General features: G+C 45.9%; 1 protein-coding gene across 1 annotated transcript in view; it reads left to right on the top strand.

Moving 5' to 3' along the window:
• cdkal1 (CDK5 regulatory subunit associated protein 1-like 1) overlaps positions 1-25,316 on the top strand; it is a 689,646-nt gene that overhangs the window by 640,482 nt on the left and 23,848 nt on the right. The window contains exon 14 of the mRNA XM_083636399.1: positions 13,236-13,397. Within this exon, the coding sequence (XP_083492525.1) occupies positions 13,236-13,397 (162 nt within the window). The remainder of the gene's footprint in view (positions 1-13,235; positions 13,398-25,316) is intronic.

The raw sequence follows: 25,316 nt of genomic DNA, 5'->3' as shown, positions 1-25,316 counted from the left end.
CCAAAGTACATGGGGTCAGGTGACAGCTCTCTACACGATAGTTCCTGTATCTGTGCCCCCCGTAATGTGTGTCTGCCTACACCCACGGGACACACACATGTATAGACATACATACACATACAGAGGCTTGCCTCTGAGTGCACGTTTTTAAATCCTCTAATCATTTTTCCATACATACTGTACATGATCGTTCCAGCGGCCCAAGAATATTTTGCGTGTAAAATAATGTAATCTACTGTATAGCCACTTCTTAACATGCAGTGGAATCCGTATTATAACCCGCTCCTAGCCGGTTGGCCTGCATGTTAAACAACAATTAGCCGGCCTACGCGCACTCCTGCGAGTCCGTATCATATTCATCTCGGTCGCCGGTGTAGGATCCGGATTAGCGCAAAAGCAGCTGCTGTTTAACTCTGGCAGCTCATGATCCAGATCATGTAGGCTAGCTGTTATGTGGGCAGGTGGTGGCACTTCACGTTCACGTAGTTTATTAATTAATGAATTGTTCGGGCAATCGCTTATATCAACGAATTAAACAAGCAAACTCACGGTTTCCTCAAGTGCTGCAAAAACGGCTTGAATTGTTGGGTAGAGGGATCCCAACGCGCTTCAGCTATGCAGGCAGGCAGGTCCGGTGCATCAGGAGGGACGCTTACTGCTGCGCTGCTTGCTTGCTCCCATGTCAGAAAAAGCCTAACTTTTGTGGGGAGAAATACATTGAAAACTAGTCAGATATGACTTGAATGCCACTTGTAAAATAAATCACCCACAGTGATTGACGATGGTCCGACCACTATTTTGACTGGGCGGCTTTATGTAGCCTAACAAAGGCGGAAGCGCTCATTTTTGGCACATTGCCACCCCTCATGCTCGGAATGGACTCTGTTAAAACGGCATGTTTTTGAATGGAGTTTGGTTAGACTCACACGACACGACAACTATTTGCCTTGTAGGGAATAACGTGCATGCTCCCGCACCCCCTCCCCCCGCCCACTGGCAGAGAGAATACTGACCATTTCCAGCTGTTTCTAAACAAAGACCCCTCATGTTTAAAAAGGTAAAACCGGAAAATATCCTGCTCTGGCTAGCCAGACATGATCCAGACTTCATGTTTAAAAGCCACTTATGAGCAGACAATTGGACTCGAGTCATAGGGACTCGGACTCGAGTCGACTCGAGTCGCAAATTTGACGACTTCCGACTCGACTCGGACTTGGAAGGTAAATACTTGAAACTCGACTCGGACTTGGAAGAAAATGACTCGAAACTCGACTCGGACTTGTGACAAGATCAGCCGAGTGCACCAGCTGGGCGTACGCCTAGGTGTAACGCTACGTCCGACGTAGAACTCAAAGTTACGACTAACTTAATTTTATGACTAGTGCACCATGTAGTATTAAGCCCTGTATGCGCTGCGCCTGGGTGTAACTTTTACGGTATGGAGCAGGCGTAAAATTTACACCCAAGGCGTACTCACTGACAGCTGTCTCATCTTGATCTGCGCGTGATGCGGCCGGAATCTTCTCCAAAAATATCGATCGATATGTGCTGTAAATAGACGTTTTGGGCGCAGGACCTCCGCTCGTCGGCGGGTTTTTAAAAGCTGATGCGTCGGAAGATCTTTCCATTTCTTCCTGACTTCGTCAACTGCCCGCAGTGCGCAGTCTGCCATCGCATTCAGTACTGATTGCACTTGTGATCAAATTCCATGCATCTTGTTTCTGTGTGTTTGTGTTGGCGCTGTTAAATTGAGCTGTGAGAACGTTTCTATGCTTTGAATACAACTCTATAAGTTTGAGCTGAGTTGGAGCTGTCTGTCAGCTGTCTCGAGCTCGTCTGAGAGAAGTGTGTTGCTTGGCAACAAGCACGTATTCACGTGAACGCGCACGTCCGCAGCCTAAATAATCTCTGCCTTGTCATTTTTTCTAACCTGTGACTCGACTCGACTTGTGAGGGACTTGAATTGACCATCTTTGACTCGACTTGACTTGACATAACCTATGACTCGACTCGAGACTTGACTTGAAATAACATTGTGACTTGACTTGACTTGCCGACAAAAGGAAAGACTTGGGACTTGCTTGAGACTCGGGACCAATTGACTTGAGACTCGCTTGGGACTCGGATCAGAGGGACTTGGACAATTGTCTGCTTATGAGTTTAAGATTATTGTGGCGTTTGCCATTGTACATGTAAGTCACCCAAGGCCTCAGTTAAATGAAAAGGTGGTCAAATGTTCTGTAATGAATCATCTCTTGCAGACAGAAAGGAGAGAGCGAGGCACAGTGTTGGGGAAGCTCATTTGAAAGCATAGCGTCGCAAGCTACCAATGACTTCACATTGGAAGTAGTTGAAGTACAGCAAAGCTACGCTATGGAGAAATCTAGTTTGGTTAACTCAATTTACTCAGAAAAAGTGGTTCAAACTGCTTGACTAGTAGAACCAGCTCAGTGGCCTTGTGGTCTGAGTGTCCGCCCTGAGACTGGGAGGTTGTGAGTTCGATCCCCGGCCGAGTCATACCAAAGACTATAAAAATGGGACCCATTGCCTCCCTGCTTGGCACTGGGGGGTTAGATCACCATGTGATTCCCGAGCGCGGTGCACGCTGCCGCTCACCGCTCCCCCAGGGGATGGGTCAAATGCGGAGAACAAATTTCACACATTGTGTGACAATCAGTGGGACTTTACCTTTACTTTACCTTAGTATAAACTACTAATTGAGAATGTAGATTTGATACGAAATGATAACAAACTTCTTATATGACTCCGCCAAACAAGTCAAGTTGCAGTTTATATCCACTAGTGCAGTGCACGTTCCCCTCCCTCCCCTTCCCCCAACGCTCTCCCAATCTTCACCCCCCCTCCATCCTCCCCCTGCGTGCACTGCCCCCCCCCCCCCCCCTCCCCCCAATCAACACTTTTTTGGGTGCCCAGTAGTGCACACGCCAAGGTTGAAGTTGATCGGACAAACGGTCCTCAACGTATGTGAAAGTCATGTTCTGATTGGTTGAAGTGCACTTTCTCTGGTCTCAGGCAGAATGGGTCTCCAGATAAACAATTTTTTTGTTGCTTGTAGGTCGCGCTATGATTATGCGCATGTCTGAATTACTCAGAATTCACCACCGCACTCCGTCGGGTTCCCAGCAGCACACTCCTCAAGTTTGAAGTTGATCGGACGAATGGTTCTCGAGATAACTTCCCCTCCCCTCAAACAGGCGCCCTGGCTGACCAGAGGAGGCGCTAGTGCAGTGATCAGGAGTCATATACCTTTTATGCGTCTGACGAAGGCGGAAGTACCCGCTGCCGGGAATTGAACCTGGGTCTCCGCGGTAATAAGCGAGTGCTTTTACCAGAGATGGATAATTTAGAGACACTGCACTCCAGGCTCCACCACTGAAGAAATGGTACTCTGCTGGTCTCCTATATGGGCGTGGTCACCTCTTCCCTTAAGTGTTGTGGTGAGCTAGCAAGCTAACTTGAGCTAGAGATTGTGAGTTCCTGAACTCCACACACACCACACATAACACAAACTGCTCCTTGTTAGCTCAATCTAAGATATTCGATTAAACAAATATTTTGCCAAACACAGATTTAGCTACTATCAACAACCTTCACATGTAGCTTTAGCTAATCGCTCCCTGCTAACGTGAGCTCCTGTTGCCAATTATCACCAGTGTGTTGCTGAGACAGAGACAGGTCTTGAACAAAGTTAATTTTCTCCTGATCTGTCTGAAAAATGCCATTTTAGTGTCAGAATGTTCAGAAGATATGTGGCTTGCGGAAAATGGCTCCAATATTTACTTTGATGTATATCTAATCTGAGATCAGGTTCACTTCTCCCATTGACTCCAATGATAGACTCAGGACCTGCTGCTAGTCTCCTAAGTAGGCGTGGCAGTGGCCAAACCTAATTAATTAATTAATTTATGTATTCGTTTATTGAACAGGGACAAATGCATTGAACATGATTTCATATGACCTACAAAACACATGTCATGCATACAGGTTTCTAGCCAAGGCTAATTTGCAACCCCTGTCCCTGGTTAGGCCTTTACTATTAAAACAAAAGTTCAAGAGAAAGGTTAAAACAGTACCAAAACGTTAAAAACGAACCATACAAAACAGAACAAAATAAAGACAAAAAACAAAAAGCAAAAACACACAAAACAGATAAGGACAGAAAACTGAAATAGTACAATACTATGTAAAAGTCAATGTTCACAGGCTTGTTTCAGTTTCAGCCATTGTTTTGCTTGTGTGTTAAAAACGGTGAGTTCTGTCAATGTTTTTATTTCAGGTGGTAATGTGTTCCATAATTTGGTACCTATTACCGAGAAGGATGACTGTCCGAATGTTGTTCTGCGTTTCGCTGTTCTACAGTTCCCGCTTGCTGCACCCCTAGTTCTAATACCACCGTCTTGTTTGTTTACTAACTGGCAAAGTATCTCTGGAGCAAGGCTGTTCACACATTTAAAAATAAGTTTTAAAAATGAGAAGCCGTCAAAACTGTCAAAACTTAGTAGATTATATGTATTGATAATTTGGCAATGGTGCCATCGAACAGGTTTCTGGTCCATCAAACAAATGGCCTAGTTTCACTTTTACACCGCGGATGGATATCTCGCCTGACAGCTCTAATAGGCACCTGTGTGTGTGTGTGTGAGTGTGTGTTTGTGTGTGTGTGTGTGTGTGTGTGTGTGTGTGTGTCAGAGAGAGCGAGTGAGAGGGGGTCTCCCTGATAAGCTCTTTCATCATGTAATCACCTTGTAATGGGCCTGGGATGACCCTCTGTTACACACAGCCCTCCCTCACCCCGCTGCTCTCTCTCTCTCTCTCTCTCACTCACACACACACAGTGGTCACAGTGGTGAGCGGCAGGTGTGCCGATTAGGCTGGCGTGGCACTAGCCTGGGTAAACCCATCCCCCACGTGACCTGCTCTCAGACCTGTTCTCAGTCACTAGGGTCTGGCGAATGAGCCATTCAAACCGGTTTCTGCCGTCGGGGAGGGGCAGGTGTACCTCCCTTGATAGACCACTCCATCAGCCAACCAGCTTAGCACACAGAGCACATGCGCAGTGCAACAGATGGCGTCATCACTCTGCGACCTTTGTTGTTAGCACAGCAGCTAACACTTTTCATTTCAGTACTGCTAGCACGCAATGGCTACAACCCTGCAGCCCCTCCGCCCGAAATGTAAACAGACTCAGAGCTGGCCTACGGATCGATGTGTGATTTCCAGGTAAGAATATGTTATTCACAGGTATATGCCACACTATATATTATCTCAGAAACTAGCGTAATTGTGTTTGGTAAGAAAGACATTCGATAAATGACTGACTTTTCCTCATCGGCTGTAGTGGGTTAGCGAGGTAACGTTAGCTAGATTACGGGAGCATTTAACGATCTAATGAATTCTAGAAAAACATGTCAGAAGCTAGCTAACGTTAGCCACGTGTAACATACAGTAACTACTACGTTTTATATTATTAGAGCTTCCAAGAAGAGAGAACATCGCCTCTGCCAATGACTCCTGTGACGGTGGTCAGGGAATGAAAGAGGAACACAGGACAACTGTCTACACTCTACACGGACCCAAACCTCGATCCCTGCTGCAGATGGCCGCAGATCTGGAGAGATATTTGTGGCTGTGAAGAACAGTCATCATCTATACAGTGATATGATCTAGTTATCAGGGACACGCTGTCTTATCTGCATAAATCATATTGAATAGTACCAGACAAAACTTTCAAAACAAATCAAGCTCTGGAATTTTTTCAATTGGAGATGTGTAGGGACCCTGACTATATGGATCACCTGGACATATCATTAAATTTTATAAAACTGCAATTGTGCAACAATTACATTTTATGTACAGTACTTGTTAGTATAGTTTCATGTTTGGTTTTACCTGTAATAAATGGGGACATTTACATCAGTGGCTTTTATTTACCATCACAGCATAAATGACAATGCATAACCGGTAGTAGTCCTTATCAATGCTCTCCAAAACACATCCTACAGGAGAACATAAAACTGTTACTCTTTGCAATTCTTTTAAAATCAATGCTAAAACATTTTAGGGTAAAATATTGACACGAGTAACTGGTGATCTGCAGATGATGTAAACTTTTGTAATAAATGTTATCTCTTGTACTTCAACCTCTGTCTAGTCTGGTCAATTATAGGACAAGATACACTTAGCCTACTGTAACACAGTCTTGGGTTTTGTCTTCATTGCCTAGAATTATTATTATTATTATTAAAACGATTATGAATTATATTCGCTAAACATTATCTTAACAGACTTACCAGCTTAGGCTTCATTCTGTGATGCGTTTGTTATGGTTTGCTGTTGTTCACTTCCTCCCAGCATGCATTGTGCTACTCCATTTCGCTACTAAATAGCAACCAAATGAGCCGAAATAGATATGAAGGTAGATCTCAATTTTGTGTAATGGTAACACAACCTGCAATTTCAAAACATTTCAATATTGGACCAAATAAAACATCGAAATGAAAACACCACCCTATGTGAAACATATATGTAATCCTGGGTCTATATATACCCCTCGTCGATTTAACGTGATTTAGGTAAGTGACAGCATAACGCGCCTCTACTGTCATCTCCTACTGTGATGTCCGCTCCAATAAATTGGCTCTACTTCACATTTTAGTTTTACAATAAAAACACATTTATGCAATGACTTTACATAATGTAGGCTATATTTATGTGCATCATCCTACCTGCAGCAGGAGAGAGAAAACGATATCTTTCTGGACAAACTTTCACCAATCTAATTAATCTCATCATATAGGGATAGGCTATATTTTTCTAGCTGATGCATTTAGAACATTCTTTTCACTTTGATCTTTCGATCATCTCAAAAACTAAAGCAGATAGCAGCCTTCGGCCCGTCACCTAAAACTACGAACTGAAGGTTGGAGCAGAGGACATGACAGAGAAACTTAACCGACCAACAGTCTGCTTCAATCAATGAAGGCTTTATATTTATTGAAATTAAATATGGTCGGTGATATCTGGTGGTCTGAAATTACTCTCTCTAGCTACAGTAGGGTAACTGGCTCCTATTGTGTCTTATTATTGTAACGTTTGAATCAGCGTTTCATAACTTTATAATAGCCTATTACTGTATAGCCTGGATGACGTTAGCTAATGCTACCCAGCCTTACATTGGCATATGCTGCATTTAGCTTGTGGTATTATGTAGGCTACAGTAATATTGTATAGCTGGGTAGACAGACGAGTTTATCTGGAATCAGTGTGACAAGATCCCTGCTGCTAGCTTGTCTGCCTTTCTGTGTCAGAGTATCTAGCTACAGTATCTGCATTACATGCTACACCATGCAAATATATTTCGATATAATTCAAACAATTAGCCCACCGTACTACTGGACTGTGTATTGCTGTGAAAAAGTTAGATTTGATTGTGTCAAGTGTTACATGTTATATTTTTAACTGAGCTTTGCGGAATTACGTCAACACAATTGTGTTGTGTATCAGCTTTAAATATCCAATATATACAGCATTAAACAAACAACCAGCAGCATTGAAATGTGCAAAAACTTTATATTTATTGAAATGTGGTGATCTCATGTCACATTACATAATGTTATGCCCAAATGGTCTACTGCCCAGAAGCGTCACTTTACATGTTTGGTAGGGAATTATTTTAATTATGTTAAACCAGCGTTTATCTTCCATAATGCATTAAATCATAATCACAATGCTATGAAGACATTAGCTGATCACCACAGAGCAGCACAGACAAGTTTATCAGATAATTTCACCGTAAAATGTGTCCAGGTGATCAGCTCTGAAGCCCCGGCTTGTATGGTCCGCTAAAATCCGATTTCGATAACGCTAGGTGTTATTTTGATCAACAGACCTCAACCTCAACAGCTGTTTTCACTTGAATTTCCTCAACGTAGTTGCATAGCCATATAGCTAGCCAGCTAGTAGCTAGCTCGGGAGCTATGCTTTGGAAAGACAAAAAGCTAATGGCTAGGTAGTGCTAAGCCGCTGCAGCTGTTACACGTCATTGACAAAGACGCACTCTCTGATTGGCCGATCACGGCAGGACTGATGTTGGCAGTCACGCCGCCACTCATTGGCTGCGGGTCTGCGCGGGTCTTTCAATCGCCCCAGAAATCGATTTGAATGGCCCGTTCGCTAGACCCTAGTGACTGGGAACTGAGAGAGCAGGTCACGTGGGGGCTGGGTTTACCTAGGCTAGCGTGGCACTGGTTGTGTGTGTGTGTGTGTGTGTGTGTGTTCTCCCACGGGCCCTTGAAAGCAGGGGCGGACTGCATAATCGGGCACGTCGGGCAAATGCCCGGTGGCCTGGCCTGGCCTGGCCTGCAAAAAAAACAGCAGGCCAGGCGCCGCCTACTGGTTTACTAGTGGTTTTATTACTTTATTCAGGGTTAAAGTGGGTGCATCTCATTGTAAAATTGGACTTGGCCCAAATTGGGCTTCAAACGGCCCAAATTGGGCTTCAAACGGCCCCACTCAGGCTTCAAACGGCCCAAATCTGGCTTTAAACGACCCAAATTGGGCGTCAAATGGCCCAAATCTGGCTTTAAATGGCCCAAATTGGGCTTCAAACGGCCCAAATTGAGCCTCAAACGGCCCAAATTTTTCGCCGCCGCCCTTCGGACGCCGGCACGCGCGTCGGCCCATATCGGCCTGGCCTGCTTGGTATCTAATGCCCGGCCTGAATTATGATCCCAGTCCGCCCCTGCTTGAAAGTTTGTGAATTTGGGGGGGGGGGGGTCAAGGCTTTGAAAGTTTCCTGAAAACAGAAAGCACATTGAAAGTGCTTGGGGTGATATATTTTCTGCAAGGATACAAATTGAAGTTCTTGTGACATCTCTCTCTCTCTCTCTCCCTCTCTCTCTCTCTCTCAATTTTTTCAATTCAAAGGGCTTTATTAGCAGGGTAAGCTGCATCTTACATTGCCGAAGCATACATTAGCAACACTTAGCAATTACAAAAACAGAACATTTTGGACATTTTGTCCCCCAGTAACATAAATCACAAAATCTGAAGATATTCAAAGAGGAAGAGAAAAGAAAATGAAATGGAATGTGTATACCCGGCACTCATATCAGTATCGGCGGTATCGGTATGTCAGTGACTAAAACATTAGTCAGTCTTTCCAATAAGCCCATCAGCTGTTTGAAATTGGTAGCAGGGTTGTTGAGATCTCAGCATGCTGTCCCTTATGATATGCTGTGGAGGAATCTTGTTTCCGGCATAACTTGCTGTAGCGCAGGCAAAGAGTATTTAAAGGCAAGAGACAAAGGGGCACTTTACACGAGAACGGTTTCCTATGGTGACGGGGAATTATTTTATCGTTAGTGCCTCCCTTAGACGGCGACGGCAAATTCGCGCTTAGGAAACGACACATTTTGAAACCACCCTCCAGAGTGAAATTCTTTGACACTCCCCCCGCTGATCGTTCCATGTAATCGCTTTGAGACGGCACATTTCAGAAACTCTGACGTGCCTGCACACGCGACACGTGCGATTACGCCATAGCCGTGCACGAGTTGGCAACCATTTTCAAAATAAAACGTCAGTATGAATAAAGTTTGGCAACATTCAGAATTAAGCTACACTGCGGCCAACTTCAGTTACATGTTCATAACGTTACTCCTGCGAGGAGCCGATGGCTGTACCCGGTCGGCATTTAATGTTAGTTACAAAAGCACGTCGACAGTGTTTTCTCACTGCCAGCAGCCTACAGTAGGGTTTGACAGATCACACTCAGCGCTCCCGGTCCTCGCTGCTCATTAAAGATTTCCAATAGGCGTTATTCTGATAAACTGGTCACATATATGTTACGTTCTCACCCGACAAATATTAAAACTTTAAAACAGTTTGGGGTTTATTTTAGCTTGAAAACAGCTTTTTGGCAAGTCTAAATGACTGCGGAAAGCGTACTCTACTTCCGCGTTTAAACCGGAAAGACGATTACGAAATGACGTCATGCAGAAACGTCCTTGTATGGGCAAAGAATAAGGTGATCACACTGCCACCTAGCGACCTGGCATGTACATTACGGCATTTTAAAAATTCAACAGCGCTCATGTAAACAGGGAGAAGGTGTGAAGAAACGCTATTGTGTCGTTTCTTCCAGAAACTGTCCTCGTGTAAAGGGCCCCAAAGCTCTTGTGCTCTTTTTGACAGCACTGATGTTGCAGTGGAACATCCAGTTGACCTTCACTTCTTATCAATGTAAGATCTTTGGCGTAAATCAGATGATGTGCGACTATACAGCTCATAGAATGTTAGAACGTTTGAAATAGAACAGCAACCGTTAAACAGGGAGAACATCTGTCTGGAGGCGGCTTTAGAAACTGAAGTCCTTAAATGTGATGTTTAAAAGGTGTGTGGCAACCCTCGTGCATCCTCCTGGCACGCGTATGACGGAGGCTCTGCCCTTCACACGGCCGACGCGGGTTTGAGTCCGGCCCGGGGTCCTTTGCCGCGTGCCATCCCCTTTCTCTCTGCCTGCTGTCCTATCTGAAAAAAAAATTCTTAACCAAAAAGGTGTGGCAACCCTAGTCTGACTCGACGGAAGCAGGTCGAAGCTCTGCCATTGGCTCAGACCGTTCCAGTCGGAGCGAAGGGAAATCCCTTTCGGCTGCCTGCGTGTCGCTCTCAAATGCCTCCACCGCTGTGAAACAACAACGCTAGCTAGCAACCTGTCGTGCTGAAAATGGCAAGTTTTGACGAAGATTTGAATTGTGCAATAAAGCAGGCCTGCATGGTACATTGGGTGGATGGTTGGAAAGATAACAGAGCCTTTCCCCCACCCCCCCTATACCAGAGTGAGAGTAAGAACAGCCAGACTCTCTCCTGCGCTGTGAAGATAGTCTGGCAAGCGAGACTATGGGAACCCTGATCATATTCCACCAGCCACATAGAGAGTGAGCTAGACTCCTTCCTGTCATCACAGCCAGAGAGAGAGAACGAGAGAGAGACAGTCCTCCACATCAACTTTCTGCTGAGTTTGAAAAATAGTTTTTAAAGGCGCCTAATTTGCATATGATCTTCATTTACAGTGATAACTCATTAAGAACAAATTCCCTCTAACAATGAGCCATAATTATAAAGCTTTGTTTTCCTCCTTTCTCGCACAGCGATACGCTGACTTCCTATCGTTGCTATGGCGAAAATCGCACAAACTGGCAAATCCCAGCGGTTTATCTTGTAGCCTCTTACCCTCTCATAGCTTTCACCTTGAATGGAACTGAATGATTTGTTATTTTTACTTTTGATTATGATTTCAGTTGAAGCAGGCATGGACTAGCTAAATAACAATGGGGAAAACAAGAGTTTTCAGCAGCGGCTAATTGAAAATGTAATTGACAGATATGGAGAGACATGCAGCGGGTTGATGGGTGGTAATAGGGGTCTGCACTTCTTTCTTGGTGAGGTCTTTTATGTATTAGAAAGGCCACGTGAGCTGTCTGTCTCTGTTGGTTTCTCCATCTCTGTATGTCTCTCTCTCACCCACTCTCTCTCTCACACACACACACACACGCACACACACACACGCGCACACACACACGCACACACACACACACACACACACACACGCACGCACACACGCACACACACACACACACACACACACGCACACACACGCACGCACACACACACACACACACACACGCACACACTCTCATGCACACAGAGAATAAACGCTACCGGAGCATCAAATCACACACCACCCGTCTCAGTAACAGCTTTTTCCCTCAGGCAGTCAGGCTGCTGAACAGTTGACTCACACACACTGCAACGCACTGTCACTTTGTTGTTCACCATTACTGTACTGTATTGTATTGTGGTTTGTGTTATGTCTACACGTACTGTGTACAGACATGTCTGTATCACGTGTAGCCTACATAGTTATGTAGGTCTACACCCTTTTTCTGTCGGTCTTTGTGACCATGTCCTTGTGTATGTAAGGCTGAGGGTGCTCAAAGCATAAAGAATTTCATTGTATTATACATTGTATTATACATATGACAATAAACTACTTGAACTTGAACTTGAATAAATAAGGGCTTTCTCATGCATACCAACCCCACAACAAAGTGAGCCTCCGCCACTCATTATGTGCTGGTTTGAAATCCTCCTATAGCTCAAATCTAGGGATGTGAGGATGTATCGACATTCAAAAGGAATGTGAATCAGACACTGGAGGACAAGGAGTCACAAAGAATGTGTAAGAACCCTAAATAATGGGCATTTTTCCCAGCAGCCATCTTGTGTCTAAAAGGCAGTGTAAACGCAGGTGCAACCAAAACACTCATGAGTGCCCCAGCACTGGACCGCCTAAAATGTAGGCGGTGCACATACAGGTTTGGAAGTTTGAAACCTGTATGTGCACCTGTGTTTACCCTGCCTTTTAGACACAAAATGGCTGCTGTGAAAAAGGCCCATGTGGAAAAAGGTCAATGTCAAGGGATGCGAAGGTACGCCTCATGCAATTTAAGATCATGCCATGGCTTTTATTGGACTCCCTCCAGAATGTTGAGACTTGGGTTAAGTCACAAGTCATGAGGAAGCTCATATCAGGCTATATGATCATATGAGATTCCAGAGAGGCAAATGCTGTTCAGTCCCAGATTCTTTGTTTTAGGTGATGTATCAGTCATGATGGGAGGAGATCAATATATTAAAAGCGGGGTCTAAACTATTACAATGTTGCAGACAGATTATTCTCAGAGGTTGGAAGAATGAGAGGGGACCTTCCGTCCAAGAGTGGACTGCTGAGGTCGCAAGAATTGCAGAGTTTGAGAAGATGTCCTTTATTCGGTTTGGAAGATTAGAGGTTTATGATAGAAACTCTTCTTGGAGGGATCTCGACATGGGCCGTATTCCAGGGGAGTCGTTTGTTTCATGTTCCATGTTTCAATCTATGCATGGACAAAAACTTCTGTAACTGTTTTGTTCTTCCCTTCCCTTTTCTATTTTGTTTTGTTTAGTTTCAAATGTGTCCACTGCATATGATGGAATGTATGTATGTTGACAACCAAGGACAATTGTGTATAGTGATGACAAGTTACTAATACGTATCACAGGGCAGAGACATGATTGGTGATATCAGCTGCATGTTATTGTGCTGTGACAGACTTGACGGTCACAGTTTCACACACATCATCCAAATTGAACTAACGCCCCCTCCTGGCCGACAGGTGCTGGTGCCCAAGAGGTTAGAGTTCAAAGGTCAGATGATCGAGGTGGAGGTGTACGAGGCGGGGAAGCACTTCATGAAAGGCCGGCCACTCGACAGCCAGCCCTTCACGCCCTCCATCGCTGCTCCGCTGCAGAAAGGACAGGTGTCTGGCCTAACAAAGGTATACCCACACACACACATACACACACACACTATGGGGCCCTATCAAAGTCAATATCAAAGGACACACGCGCAGCAACGTGTGTGTGCCTGCGTGATTAACATAGTACATTTGGTCACGCGCGCACACGCACGCGCACTATGACGTTCGCAAACTACATCACGCGTGACAACAAGCTTAGATCATGTGTGGGGGGGCTTAGATCATGTGTGGGGGCTTAGATCATGTATGGGGGGCTTAGATCATGTGTGGGGAGGCTTAGATCATGTGTGGGGGCTTAGATCATGTGTGGGGAGGCTTAGATCATGTGTGGGGAGGCTTAGATCATGTGTGGGGAGGCTAGATCATGCGTGGGGGCTTAGATCATGTGTGGGGGCTTAGATCATGTGTGGGGAGGCTTAGATCATGTGTGGGGGCTTAGCTCATGTGTGGGGGGGCTTAGATCATGTGTGGGGAGGCTTAGATCATGTGTGGGGGCTTAGATCATGTGTGGGGAGGCTTAGATCATGTGTGGGGGCTTAGATCATGTGTGGGGAGGCTTAGATCATGTGTGGGGGCTTAGATAATGTGTGGGGAGGCTTAGATCATGTGTGGGGGCTTAGATCATGTGTGGGGAGGCTTAGATCATGTGTGGGGGGGGGCTTAGATCATGTGTGGGGGCTTAGATCATGTGTGGGGGGGCTTAGATCATGTGGGGGGGGGCTTAGATCATGTGTGGGGGGGCTTAGATCATGTGTGGGGAGGCTTAGATCATGTGTGGGGGCTTAGATCATGTGTGGGGGCTTAGATCATGTGTGGGGGGGCTTAGATCATGTGTGGGGGCTTAGATCATGTGTGGGGAAGCTTAGATCATGTGTGGGGAGGCTTAGATCATGTGTGGGGGCTTAGATCATGTGTGGGGGCTTAGATCATGTGTGGGGGGCTTAGATCATGTGTGGGGGGCTAAGATCATGTGTGGGGAGGCTTAGATCATGTGTGGGGGCTTAGATCATGTGTGGGGAGGCTTACATCATGTGTGTGGGGGCTTAGATCATGTGTGTGGGGGCTTAGATCATGTGTGGGGAGGCTTAGATCATGTGTGGGGGCTTAGATCATGTGTGGGGGCTTAGATCATGTGTGGGGAGGCTTAGATCATGTGTGGGGGCTTAGATCATGTGTGGGGGGGGCTTAGATCATGTGTGGGGAGGCTTAGATCATGTGTGGGGGCTTAGATAATGTGTGGGGAGGCTTAGATCATGTGTGGGGGCTTAGATCATGTGTGGGGAGGCTTAGATCATGTGTGGGGGCTTAGATAATGTGTGGGGAGGCTTAGATCATGTGTGGGGGCTTAGATTATGTGTGGGGAGGCTTAGATCATGTGTGGGGGCTTGGATCATGTGTGGGGAGGCTTAGATCATGTGTGGGGGCTTATATCATGTGTGGGGGGGCTTAGATCATGTGTGGGGGCTTAGATCATGTGTGGGGGGGCTTAGATCATGTGTGGGGCGGCTTAGATCATGTGTGGGGAGGCTTAGATCATGTGTGGGGGCTTAGATCATGTGTGGGGGGGCTTAGATCATGTGTGGGGGCTTAGGGGAAGCTTAGATCATGTGTGGGGAGGCTTAGATCATGTGTGGGGGCTTAGATCATGTGTGGGGGGCTTAGATCATGGGTGGGGAGGCTTAGATCATGTGTGGGGGCTTAGATCATGTGTGGGGAGGCTTAGATCATGTGTGGGGGCTTAGATCATGTGTGTGGGGGCTTAGATCATGTGTGTGGGGGCTTAGATCATGTGTGGGGAGGCTTAGATCATGTGTGGGGAGGCTTAGATCATGTGTGGGGGCTTAGATCATGTGTGGGGGCTTAGATCATGTGTGGGGAGGCTTAGATCATGTGTGGGGGCTTAGATCATGTGTGTGGGGGCTTAGATGGGGGCTTAGATCATGTGTGTGGGGGCTTAGATCATGTGTGGGGGGCTTATATCATGTGTGGGGAGGCTTATATCATGTGTGGGGAGGCTTAGATCATGTGTGGGGGCTTAGATCATGTGTGGGGGGCTTAGATCATGTGTGGGGGCTTAGACCAAGTGTGGGGGGGCTTATATCATGTGTGTGGGGGCTTAGATCATGTGTGGGGGGCTTAGATCATGTGTGGTGAGGCTTAGATTATGTGTGGGGGGGCTTACATCATGCGTGGGGGGGTTAGATCATGTGTGGGGGGCTTAGAGTTGTGAGAGAAAGCAGCGGTGTGCCAACCGTGACATGAGTAATTTAAGCTGAGCTCTGGCTTGCTAAACTGACCCCCCCCCCCCCCACACACACACACACACACACACACACACACACACACACACACACACACACACACCGTCCCATGGCATGTTAATGTGTGTGTCTCGCTGCATGTTATTTTTCACTCTGACTAGTCATAGCTTATAGCTCAGGACACGGAGCCACAGAGCACACTATGATACACTTTCTCATTTCACACTCCATCGGCCATTACTGCCAGATGGGGAGAGAGAGAGAGAAAGACAGAGGGAGAGACACACTGATGGAGAATGGAAGGATGGCGGAGAGAGAGAGTGAGATAAAGAGAGAGAGATTCACACATCGAGCCGTGTGGTGTGTAACTCGACGACGGCACGTATGAAAGAAGTTGGAGTGGTGAAGGCTAGACCTTGTAAAACTAGCTCGCGCTCGTAAAGTCACTATGTCCTCACACACACACTCACACAGAGACACACACACCGACACAGTCACACACACACACACACACACACACACACACACACACACACACACACTGTATCCGAGCCTAATAAATACCTTTGTCCAGATATTTCCCCGACAGCCGTTATTGCCACAGCTGACACTCGGTTAAGAAGAATTTATTGGAAGAGGAGGAAGGAGTGGAGTCATCATCTCCCACGGCCGACTCTCTGTAGAGGAGCATTTTAGTGAGAGAGAGAGAAGGTGGGTTTCCATCCACCTGTTTTTATGCAAATTTTCAATTTGAGCATAAAAAACCTGAGTGGAAGCGCCGGAAAATGTGAAAAAAACTCAAAATATCGCATCAAAGTTTTTATGCTTGGTGGAGGTGGAAAAGTTGGCATATCGATAAAAAGGTAAATGCAATCAGGTGCAGTGGAAACAGATGAAGTTTCAGATCACCACAACCAAACTCCAAAACTTTGACTGTCAAACATGACGAAGGCTTGTTATGAATAGGTAGGCTATATGAAGCCCCCCCACTGCCCCCCCCCCCAAACAGCTAAGAACCTTGGGGTGATCCTTGACAACCAGCTGTCTTGCTCAGCCAACATAGCTGCGACAGCACGCTCCTGTAGGTTCTCCCTCTACAACATCCGCAAAATCCGTCCCTTTCTCACAAGAGAAGCGACTCAACCCCTGGTCCAGTCACTTATCATCTCTCGCCTGGACTACTGCAACGTGCTCCTGGCCGGCCTACCTGCCACCGACATCCGACCGCTTCAGCTCATTCAGAACGCTGCAGCCCGTCTGGTATTCAACCAACCCAAATTCTCTCATGCCACTCCCCTCTTCCAGGACCTCCACTGGCTTCCCATCTAAAAAAACGGAAAAAAAGACGGAAGCCCGTCTTTATTGTCACACGAACACACTACAACACATGCATGCGGCCACAACACACACTCATGCTGACGGTGGCCGGTGAAATATGTCCTCTGCATTTGACCCATTCAGGCTTGTCCTTTCCTCCAGGGGGCAGGCCAGGAGCAGTGGTCGCTTTTTCTTTCCAGCGCCCGGGGACCAACTTCAGATGTTGTCGTCACTGGTCGGATGACGATCTTCTGCATGTTTTTAGTGGGGGGTTATGTACGGAGGAACCCCCTGGGTTCTCGGCTCGCATCAAATTCAAGACACTGGTACTGGCCTACAGGGCAGTACACCAGTCAGCTCCCCTGTACCTGCAATCTATGGTCAGGTTCCAAACCTCTCAGCGCTCCTTTCGCTCCTCCAACAGTGCAGGACGCCTCGCCCCTCCTTCGCTACGGGGGCTCAAAAGTCGCTCATCCCGATCTCGACTCTTCTCGTCCCTGGCACCTCAATGGTGGAACGAGCTTCAACCTTCGGTCAGGACTGCTGAATCACTTCTTTCTCTCTCTTTCTTAAAAAACAAAAACAAAAAACAAGAAAACTACTAACCTAAACTAAACTTGTACCACTGTTCCTTCAGAACTTGTAGTTGTCATAGACAACATAGTTGATACAAAAATGTGTTATTGTAAGTCGCTTTGGATGAAAGCGTCTGCCAAATGACGTAATGTAATGTAATGTAATGAAGCATGTAGATAAAGCAACGCACATTTAGGCGCAATTTGAAGGTTTTAGACCGCCAGTGCACTTCCCCACCGCGGTGTGTTTGAACGGGACTCACTTCTATAATTGACATTTTATTCACTTACAGTAACTGACTGGTGGATGTATGCCAGACTGAAGAGTGGCACCTGGTAATCCATTCTGTGGTGTAGTTTATAACCAAGAAACTTTAAATGTATAGATGTTTTTCATAAAGCATGTATTGGGTGTAACGTTAATGACAGTAGCAGAGGCATACAGCACAACCAGTTGCGCCCTCATTAACAACTCATAATATTCGCAGAAACAGTAGTGGGTGGAAATTCGCATAATTTCGCATATTCTTTTGCTGATTTTCTGAAGATTGGGTTAAAATTTGCGATACGCTTGGATGGAAACCCAACTACGCACTTTTCAAAACAGCTTTCTCTGCTCTCCAGCACAGACAGGACTTATTAAAACAGCTTTCTCTGCTCTCCAGCACAGACAGGACTTATTAAAACAGCTTTCTCTGCTCTCCAGCACAGACAGGACTTATTAAAACAGCTTTCTCTGCTCTCCAGCACAGACAGGACTTATTAAAACAGCTTTCTCTGCTCTCCAGCACAGACAGGACTTATTAAAACAGCTTTCTCTGCTCTCCAGCACAGACAGGACTTATCAAAACAGCTTTTTCTGCTCTCCAGCACAGACAGGACTTATTAAAACAGCTTTCTCTGCTCTCCAGCACAGACAGGACTTATCAAAACAGCTTTCTCTGCTCTCCAGCACAGACGGGACTTATTAAAACATCTTTCTCTGCTCTCCAGCACAGACAGGACTTATTAAAACATCTTTCTCTGCTCTCCAGCACAGACAGGACTTATCAAAACATCTTTCTCTGCTCTCCAGCACAGACAGGACTTATTAAAACAGCTTTCTCTGCTCTCCAGCACAGACAGGACAGGACTTATTAAAATAGCTTTCTCTGCTCTCCAGCACAGACAGGACTTATTAAAACAGCTTTCTCTGCTCTCCACCACAGACAGGACTTATTAAAACAGCTTTCTCTGCTCTCCAGCACAGACAGGACTTATTAAAACAGCTTTCTCTGCTCTCCAGCACAGACAGGACTTATTAAAACAGCTTTCTCTGCTCTCCAGCACAGACAGGACTTATTCAAACAGCTTTCTCTGCTCTCCAGCACAGACAGGACTTATCAAAACAGCTTTCTCTGCTCTCCAGCACAGACAGGACTTATTAAAACAGCTTTCTCTGCTCTCCAGCACAGACAGGACTTATTAAAACAGCTTTCTCTGCTCTCCAGCACATACAGGACTTATTAAAACAGCTTTCTCTGCTCTCCAGCACAGACAGGACTTATTAAAACAGCTTTCTCTGCTCTCCAGCACAGACAGGACTTATTAAAACAGCTTTCTCTGCTCTCCAGCACAGACAGTACTTATTAAAACATCTTTCTCTGCTCTCCAGCACAGACAGGACTTATTAAAACAGCTTTCTCTGCTCTCCAGCACAGACAGGACTTATTAAAACATCTTTCTCTGCTCTCCAGCACAGACAGGACTTATTGAAACAGCTTTCTCTGCTCTCCAGCACAGACAGGACTTATTAAAACAGCTTTCTCTGCTCTCCAGAACAGACAGGACTTATTAAAACATCTTTCTCTGCTCTCCAGCACAGACAGGACTTATTAAAACAGCTTTCTCTGCTCTCCAGCACAGACAGGACTTATTCAAACATCTTTCTCTGCTCTCCAGCACAGACAGGACTTATTAAAACAGCTTTCTCTGCTCTCCAGCACAGACAGGACTTATTAAAACAGCTTTCTCTGCTCTCCAGCACAGACAGGACTTATTAAAACAGCTTTCTCTGCTCTCCACCACAGACAGGAGGTGAGTCTCAGCACACGCTTGTTTGAGTTGGAAGGCGGGGGGGGGGGGGGCGCGGGGGGGGTGTTTGTCACAGGTTGGCTGTGATTGGCCAGACGTCACCGCAGCTTGCTTGGAGGTAGGGCTGGGCGATATGGCCTCTAAAGAATATCGCGATGTTTTTCGGCTATATCGCGATACACGATATACTGTATATCTCGATATTTTTGAAATCTCTCATAAATGCTCAATTTAACCCTTCAGGGTTCATACACATTTTGACCAATGGATTTCCATGACTTTTCCATAAGTTCTTAACCTGTATTTTATGCACACCTGCGGTAAAAAAGAAGAAGAAAGAAAGGGCAGATAGTGAGCAAAGATGGATGATTTAATATTCCATAGCTCTGACCTAAGCAAATCTGACATCACTGTGAACACAAACAACACTTCTGATATAATATGATTGTTTTAGTAAAGTTTATCACTCAATAGTCAATACAAAAAATAATGGCTTTTATAGAACCGAAAGCCTAGCTGCTTAGTCTGCAGATAAAACATAAAAAAATAAATTTAGACTCTTATTGGCATGACGGCAACATATAAGGTGTCTGAATTTTGCATTGGGGCCAGTTCTATAGTGAGGCATGGAAAGCCTCACTATACGCCATCATATCTGTGTCGTTTCACTTTTGACTGAAAAATGATGCATCTAGTCTACATTAAAGAAAATACACGTATGTGATGTTGACTTTTATGTAGGCTAAATGTGCGCATTCGTTTTCCTTATAGATCATGACTGCCCCGCAGCTAGCTACGTTAGCTTGCATGTAACGTTAGCGTTAGTTGCTTTTGGAGACACAAACCCTGGACATTTCATTTTGAGTAATGCATGAGGTTCTCTATGGTTTATGCCAGCTCTGGGAGTATGAAGTGCTTTAAATGCGGGGATTTTGGTCACAACAAGCTTGTGGAGCGCTGCCTGCTAAACTAGGTAGCCTAACCAGCTAGCTAACGTTAGCCCCGACCACAACAGCTAACGTTAATGCCAAACAAATCCGCTGCCTCCTCCCCACATTTGGTTTAGCGTAACGCCAGCTCAGACTTTCCCCTAATCTCAGAAACCTTGCGGGACATGTATTGCAAATCGCAATAGTGGTTGTTTTGTTATAATAAACTGTCACCAGCCACACTGGAGGCGGCCATGTTTCGCCAGCTGCGCCTGCTTGGGTTGGTTAGTGGGGAAGCGTGATTTCGAATCGCACATACATGTAGGTTAAGGACGGGTGTGTCTGACGCCGTTTGACGTATCCATGTGATTCCCCCTCCCTTCCTGAAGTGTGACAGAGCTCTCCCTTGAAGAGAGCTGACAAGAGGAAACGTGAAGCGAGTCATGCCGGCGGCTTAAGTTATAAACAATGCGTGACAATTATACTCGAATGTTCGCGATATAGTCATTTCTACATCTCACGTGGCACAAGCCGCGATACATGGAGTATATTGGATATATCGCCCAGCCCTACTTGGAGGTGGGTCTTGCATGCTTTGGCCCTGATGCCAGATAAGGTCTATGTCTATCTTGCGGCGGCTTGGCACAGCTCGGCGTGTTCAAATCCATAATGGAAACGCAAATTAGTGCGGCCAAAAGTTCCAATGGAAAAGGCATTATTTCAGTCCGCCTTTTCAATCCTACATTTCAATACTACAGGTCAGGATGTGTGTGTGTGCTACAAGATGTGTGTGTGTGTGTGTGTGTGTGTGTGTGTGTGTGTGTGTGTGTGTGTGTGTGTGTGTGTGTGTGCTACAGGATGTGTCTGTGTGCTACAGGATGTGTGTGTGTGTGTGTGTGTGTGTGTGTGTGTGTTTGTGTGTGTGTGTATGTGTGTGTGTGTGTGTGTGTGTGTGTGTGTGTGTGTGTGTGTGTGTGTGTGTGTGTGTGTGTGTGTGGCAAGAGAGAGTAAGAAGCACACACACCTGGACTTGGGGGTATTGCAGGGTGGAGGTGGTCAGTCTCTTGTTAATAGTGTCTTTACACAGGCTGAGTGGGTGGAATTGCTGCTATTTGCATCATAACGCAGACATAAACACACACACACACACACACACACACACACACACACACACACACACACACACACACACACACACACACACACACACAGTGTGGGCTACTGGCAAACAAAGGCTACGCACACACACATTCTCACACAAATAATATATGCACACACACACACACACACACACACACACATACACAGCCCCCCTGGTGTGCCTGGCAGGCTGCCTGCTAGCTGCAGGCTGTTTGACACACTGGGCTATCTGTTATGGCACGTTGCTCTGATGTTGCGTGATGCTGTCATTTCCATTGTCATGAAAACGGCACAAATCAGAAGATTAGCTTTCTCTGCCGGTCGGGACGCAGCTGATCCTCTCCCATCTATTTTTAACGTCTTCATTTAAAAATGTCAAAAGGTTTTACTTGGCCTTCACGCGACTTTGTTTACTTGCACGGCAAACGATTTGCCTTGGAAAACCGTCAGCGTTTTATTTAGCACGCCAAGTCGTATTACACGGCCTGCGCTTTGTTGTACACTTGACAAACCCTGAAGTCACGGTAACAAAGGAGGAAATGTTGAGCCATCAAAACATCAGACAGGTCTATTTCCGGCGCTCTTACTTAACATGTCAGATGGCGTTACACTGCCTCGTTCTGTTCGGTTTATTTCACGTGTCAGAAGGTTTCACTCGCCATTTGCTCCGCGTTTACCTTTAGACCGAATATTGAAAGATGCGAATAACAAAGCACCAACATGACAGCTGCTCCAGGTCAACACACCATCACACCAACATGACAGCTGCTCCAGGTCAACACACCATCACACCAACATGACAGCTGCTCCAGGTCAACACACCATCACACCAACATGACAGCTGCTCCAGATCAACACACCATCACACCAACATGACAGCTGCTCCAGATCAACACACCATCACACCAACATGACAGCTGCTCCAGATCAACACACCATCACACCAACATGACAGCTGCTCCAGATCAACACACCATCACACCAACATGACAGCTGCTCCAGGTCAACACACCATCACACCAACATGACAGCTGCTCCAGGTCAACACACCATCACACCGACATTTATTTCTGTAATTTGTGTAGTGCTGAGTGTCAAAACGACCACTTTGGCCTATAGCCTTGCACTTGCACTGGTCACTTTAAACCACACTGGCACTTTAAACTGCTACTTTGTACTTATATTGTGTTTAACTGTGTCTGCATTTTATGTTTTTTATCCAGATGTTGCGTGATGTTATGCCTGTTTTTATGCTTTTATGTTTTGCTGCAAACCAAAGTGCGCACTCATCCTCTTTTTGTTTAGTCAAGTTTTAGTCGACTAAAAGTCTGAGTATTTTAGTCTCGTCTTAGTCAATGAAACTAAAAGTCTGAACATTTTAGTCTCATCTTAGTCTTGGGGAAAAAGGTAGTCGACTAACATTTTTCGTCATAGTTTTCGTCTACAAAATTAACACTAAATGGAAGTCCCCCTCTTCACCTCCTTTTCTATTGTGGTTGATGGACATGATCTCTGTTATACGGATGGAGAGGCTCAGGTTCCTGAGAACCAACTCACTTAAAACATTTCAATTAGAAAAATTAAATTCGATCTGAGACCCGTTTCTAGCCTACCTCGATGAGGTTAGACTCGCCTGGCTGGTTTCTCATGGACCCCTCGCGCGGGATCCCATGTACATTTCTTTGAAGCACATGTGGCTGCTAGCACCACGTTGTATTGAATGTTGATGATGTTTGTATGTTCCTACTTCCGTTTTATCGCAGACAAAGAGTATACTGAAGAGAAGATGAGTCGCTGATTCTTTTACAACAGCGCCTGCTGCAGTCTTATTATGTTGCAGTGGAAAGTGGAACACACTATCTTCGGTTCTTATCAATCTAAGCTCTTTGGCACAAATAGTGACGTGGGTTTTTACAGCACGTGCACATACGTTTTCACGTGAAACAGGTAGGAAGAAGTGACTGGAGGGGGCCTTTACGTGACGTCCTTGCTACACGCACACACAGATGCACAGTGCTCTTCTGTCTTAAGTTACCGTCATTATAGCTCATGTATGTAATCTGTGTGTGGGTGTGGGTATTATATGTGTGGAGGTAATATGTTACACATGTCACACTATTGTCATACGGGACACACCCACCGCTCTCACATTTCTAGGACTTAAACCCTTGTACAGTAACATGACACATGTTACTTGAGGCTATTTTTGGTTTTCTGGCCAGCTTTGTGTGTGTGTGTGTGTGTGTGTGTGTGTGTGTGTGTGTGTGTGTGTGTGTGTGTGTGTGTGTGTGTGTGTGTGTGTGTGTGTGTGTGTGGAGGGGGTGGATACGTGCACTTGTGTACGTGTACACAAGTGCAGACAGTGCAGACTCAGGTTCCACACAGTCCCAGGATCAGCAGGCAGACTCAGGTTCCACACACAGTCCCAGGATCAGCAGGCACAGTTCCTACATGCCCTATCAGCCTCTGTTCCACGCTGTTGCACAGCTAGATCTACTGTAGCCCAATACTTCAGCAATTTCAAAAATGTCTGCTCTTATTACCTAGATCCTAGTTGCATTAGAAAAATGAAGTGAATTTCTCCTTTAACTTGGTCACACCTCTGTGATTATATAAATCGGTGATAGTTGCAAAATGGACAACTTCTGTCTACTAATTCTCTATCTCTCATTGTCTTACTCTTCTGGTCTCTCTGGTCTCTTCATATTCAGTCCCTCTGTCCGTTGTAAATACAACTGCAGCTCATTGTGATTACTACAGTATGATCACTATGGCTTTGCCAAATCGCCTGTGACTAAGGAGCCTGTTATACTATCTGTTCTCCCTGGCTTTGCCTCATAAAGCCTCCCGCAACAACTACAACAACAACAACAACACACACACACACACACACACACACACACACACACGCACACACACACACACACACACACACACACACACACACAGAGTCCTTTCACGCTCTCTGTGTGTCTAGAGTGACAGTGACAGCTGGTGAGGATCATGTGAGAAATGTGACCGTGGTGCATTGTGCTCTCTGGGTCTCGTGTCTGCCCGTTCCTGTGTGTGTGTGTGTGTGTGTGTGTGTGTGTGTGTGTGTGTGTGTGTGTGTGTGTGTGTGTGTGTGTGTGTGTGCGTGTGCGTGCGTATGTGTGTCCTCAGTCTGTTGGCGGCTCTGCTAGAAACCAAGGGACAGAACAAACAAGACAACAACAACAACATCTTCTTGCTCTACGTCACTACGTCACTGTGTTTGTGTTTGTCTGAGAGTCCTGCTGGCGTCGTGTGTGGCTGCCGCTTCTTCGTCTGTCTGTTTGTCTTTTCCCTGTTTTGTAACGTTACTTTATTCTTTTATCGACTTTTGTTTTGCTTTCCCTATACCGTTTTCGTCTCTGTCCGACTTGTCTCACTGTCTCCCTACCCCCCCTGCCTACGCTCCTCTGCTAACCGGCTGTTAGCTCCATCTGGCTAGCCGGCTAGCTAACGTCTGGTGAGCTGCCCTCGGCTCTGTCCCTAATTTCTCAGCTCGTATTCTCACCCCGACTCTTTCCCTCCGCTCTTTCGGACTACCATTATCCTTACCTCACTCACTGGACCCTCCGGACACCACTCTCCCTGGCCTCATTCATCACAAACTCATCT

Source organism: Poromitra crassiceps, assembly GCF_964638095.1.
Source record: "Poromitra crassiceps genome assembly, chromosome: 1".
Taxonomy (NCBI): domain Eukaryota; kingdom Metazoa; phylum Chordata; class Actinopteri; order Beryciformes; family Melamphaidae; genus Poromitra; species Poromitra crassiceps.
The sequence above is the reverse complement of the archived record's forward strand: the minus strand, read 5'-3'. Positions and strand labels throughout refer to the sequence as shown.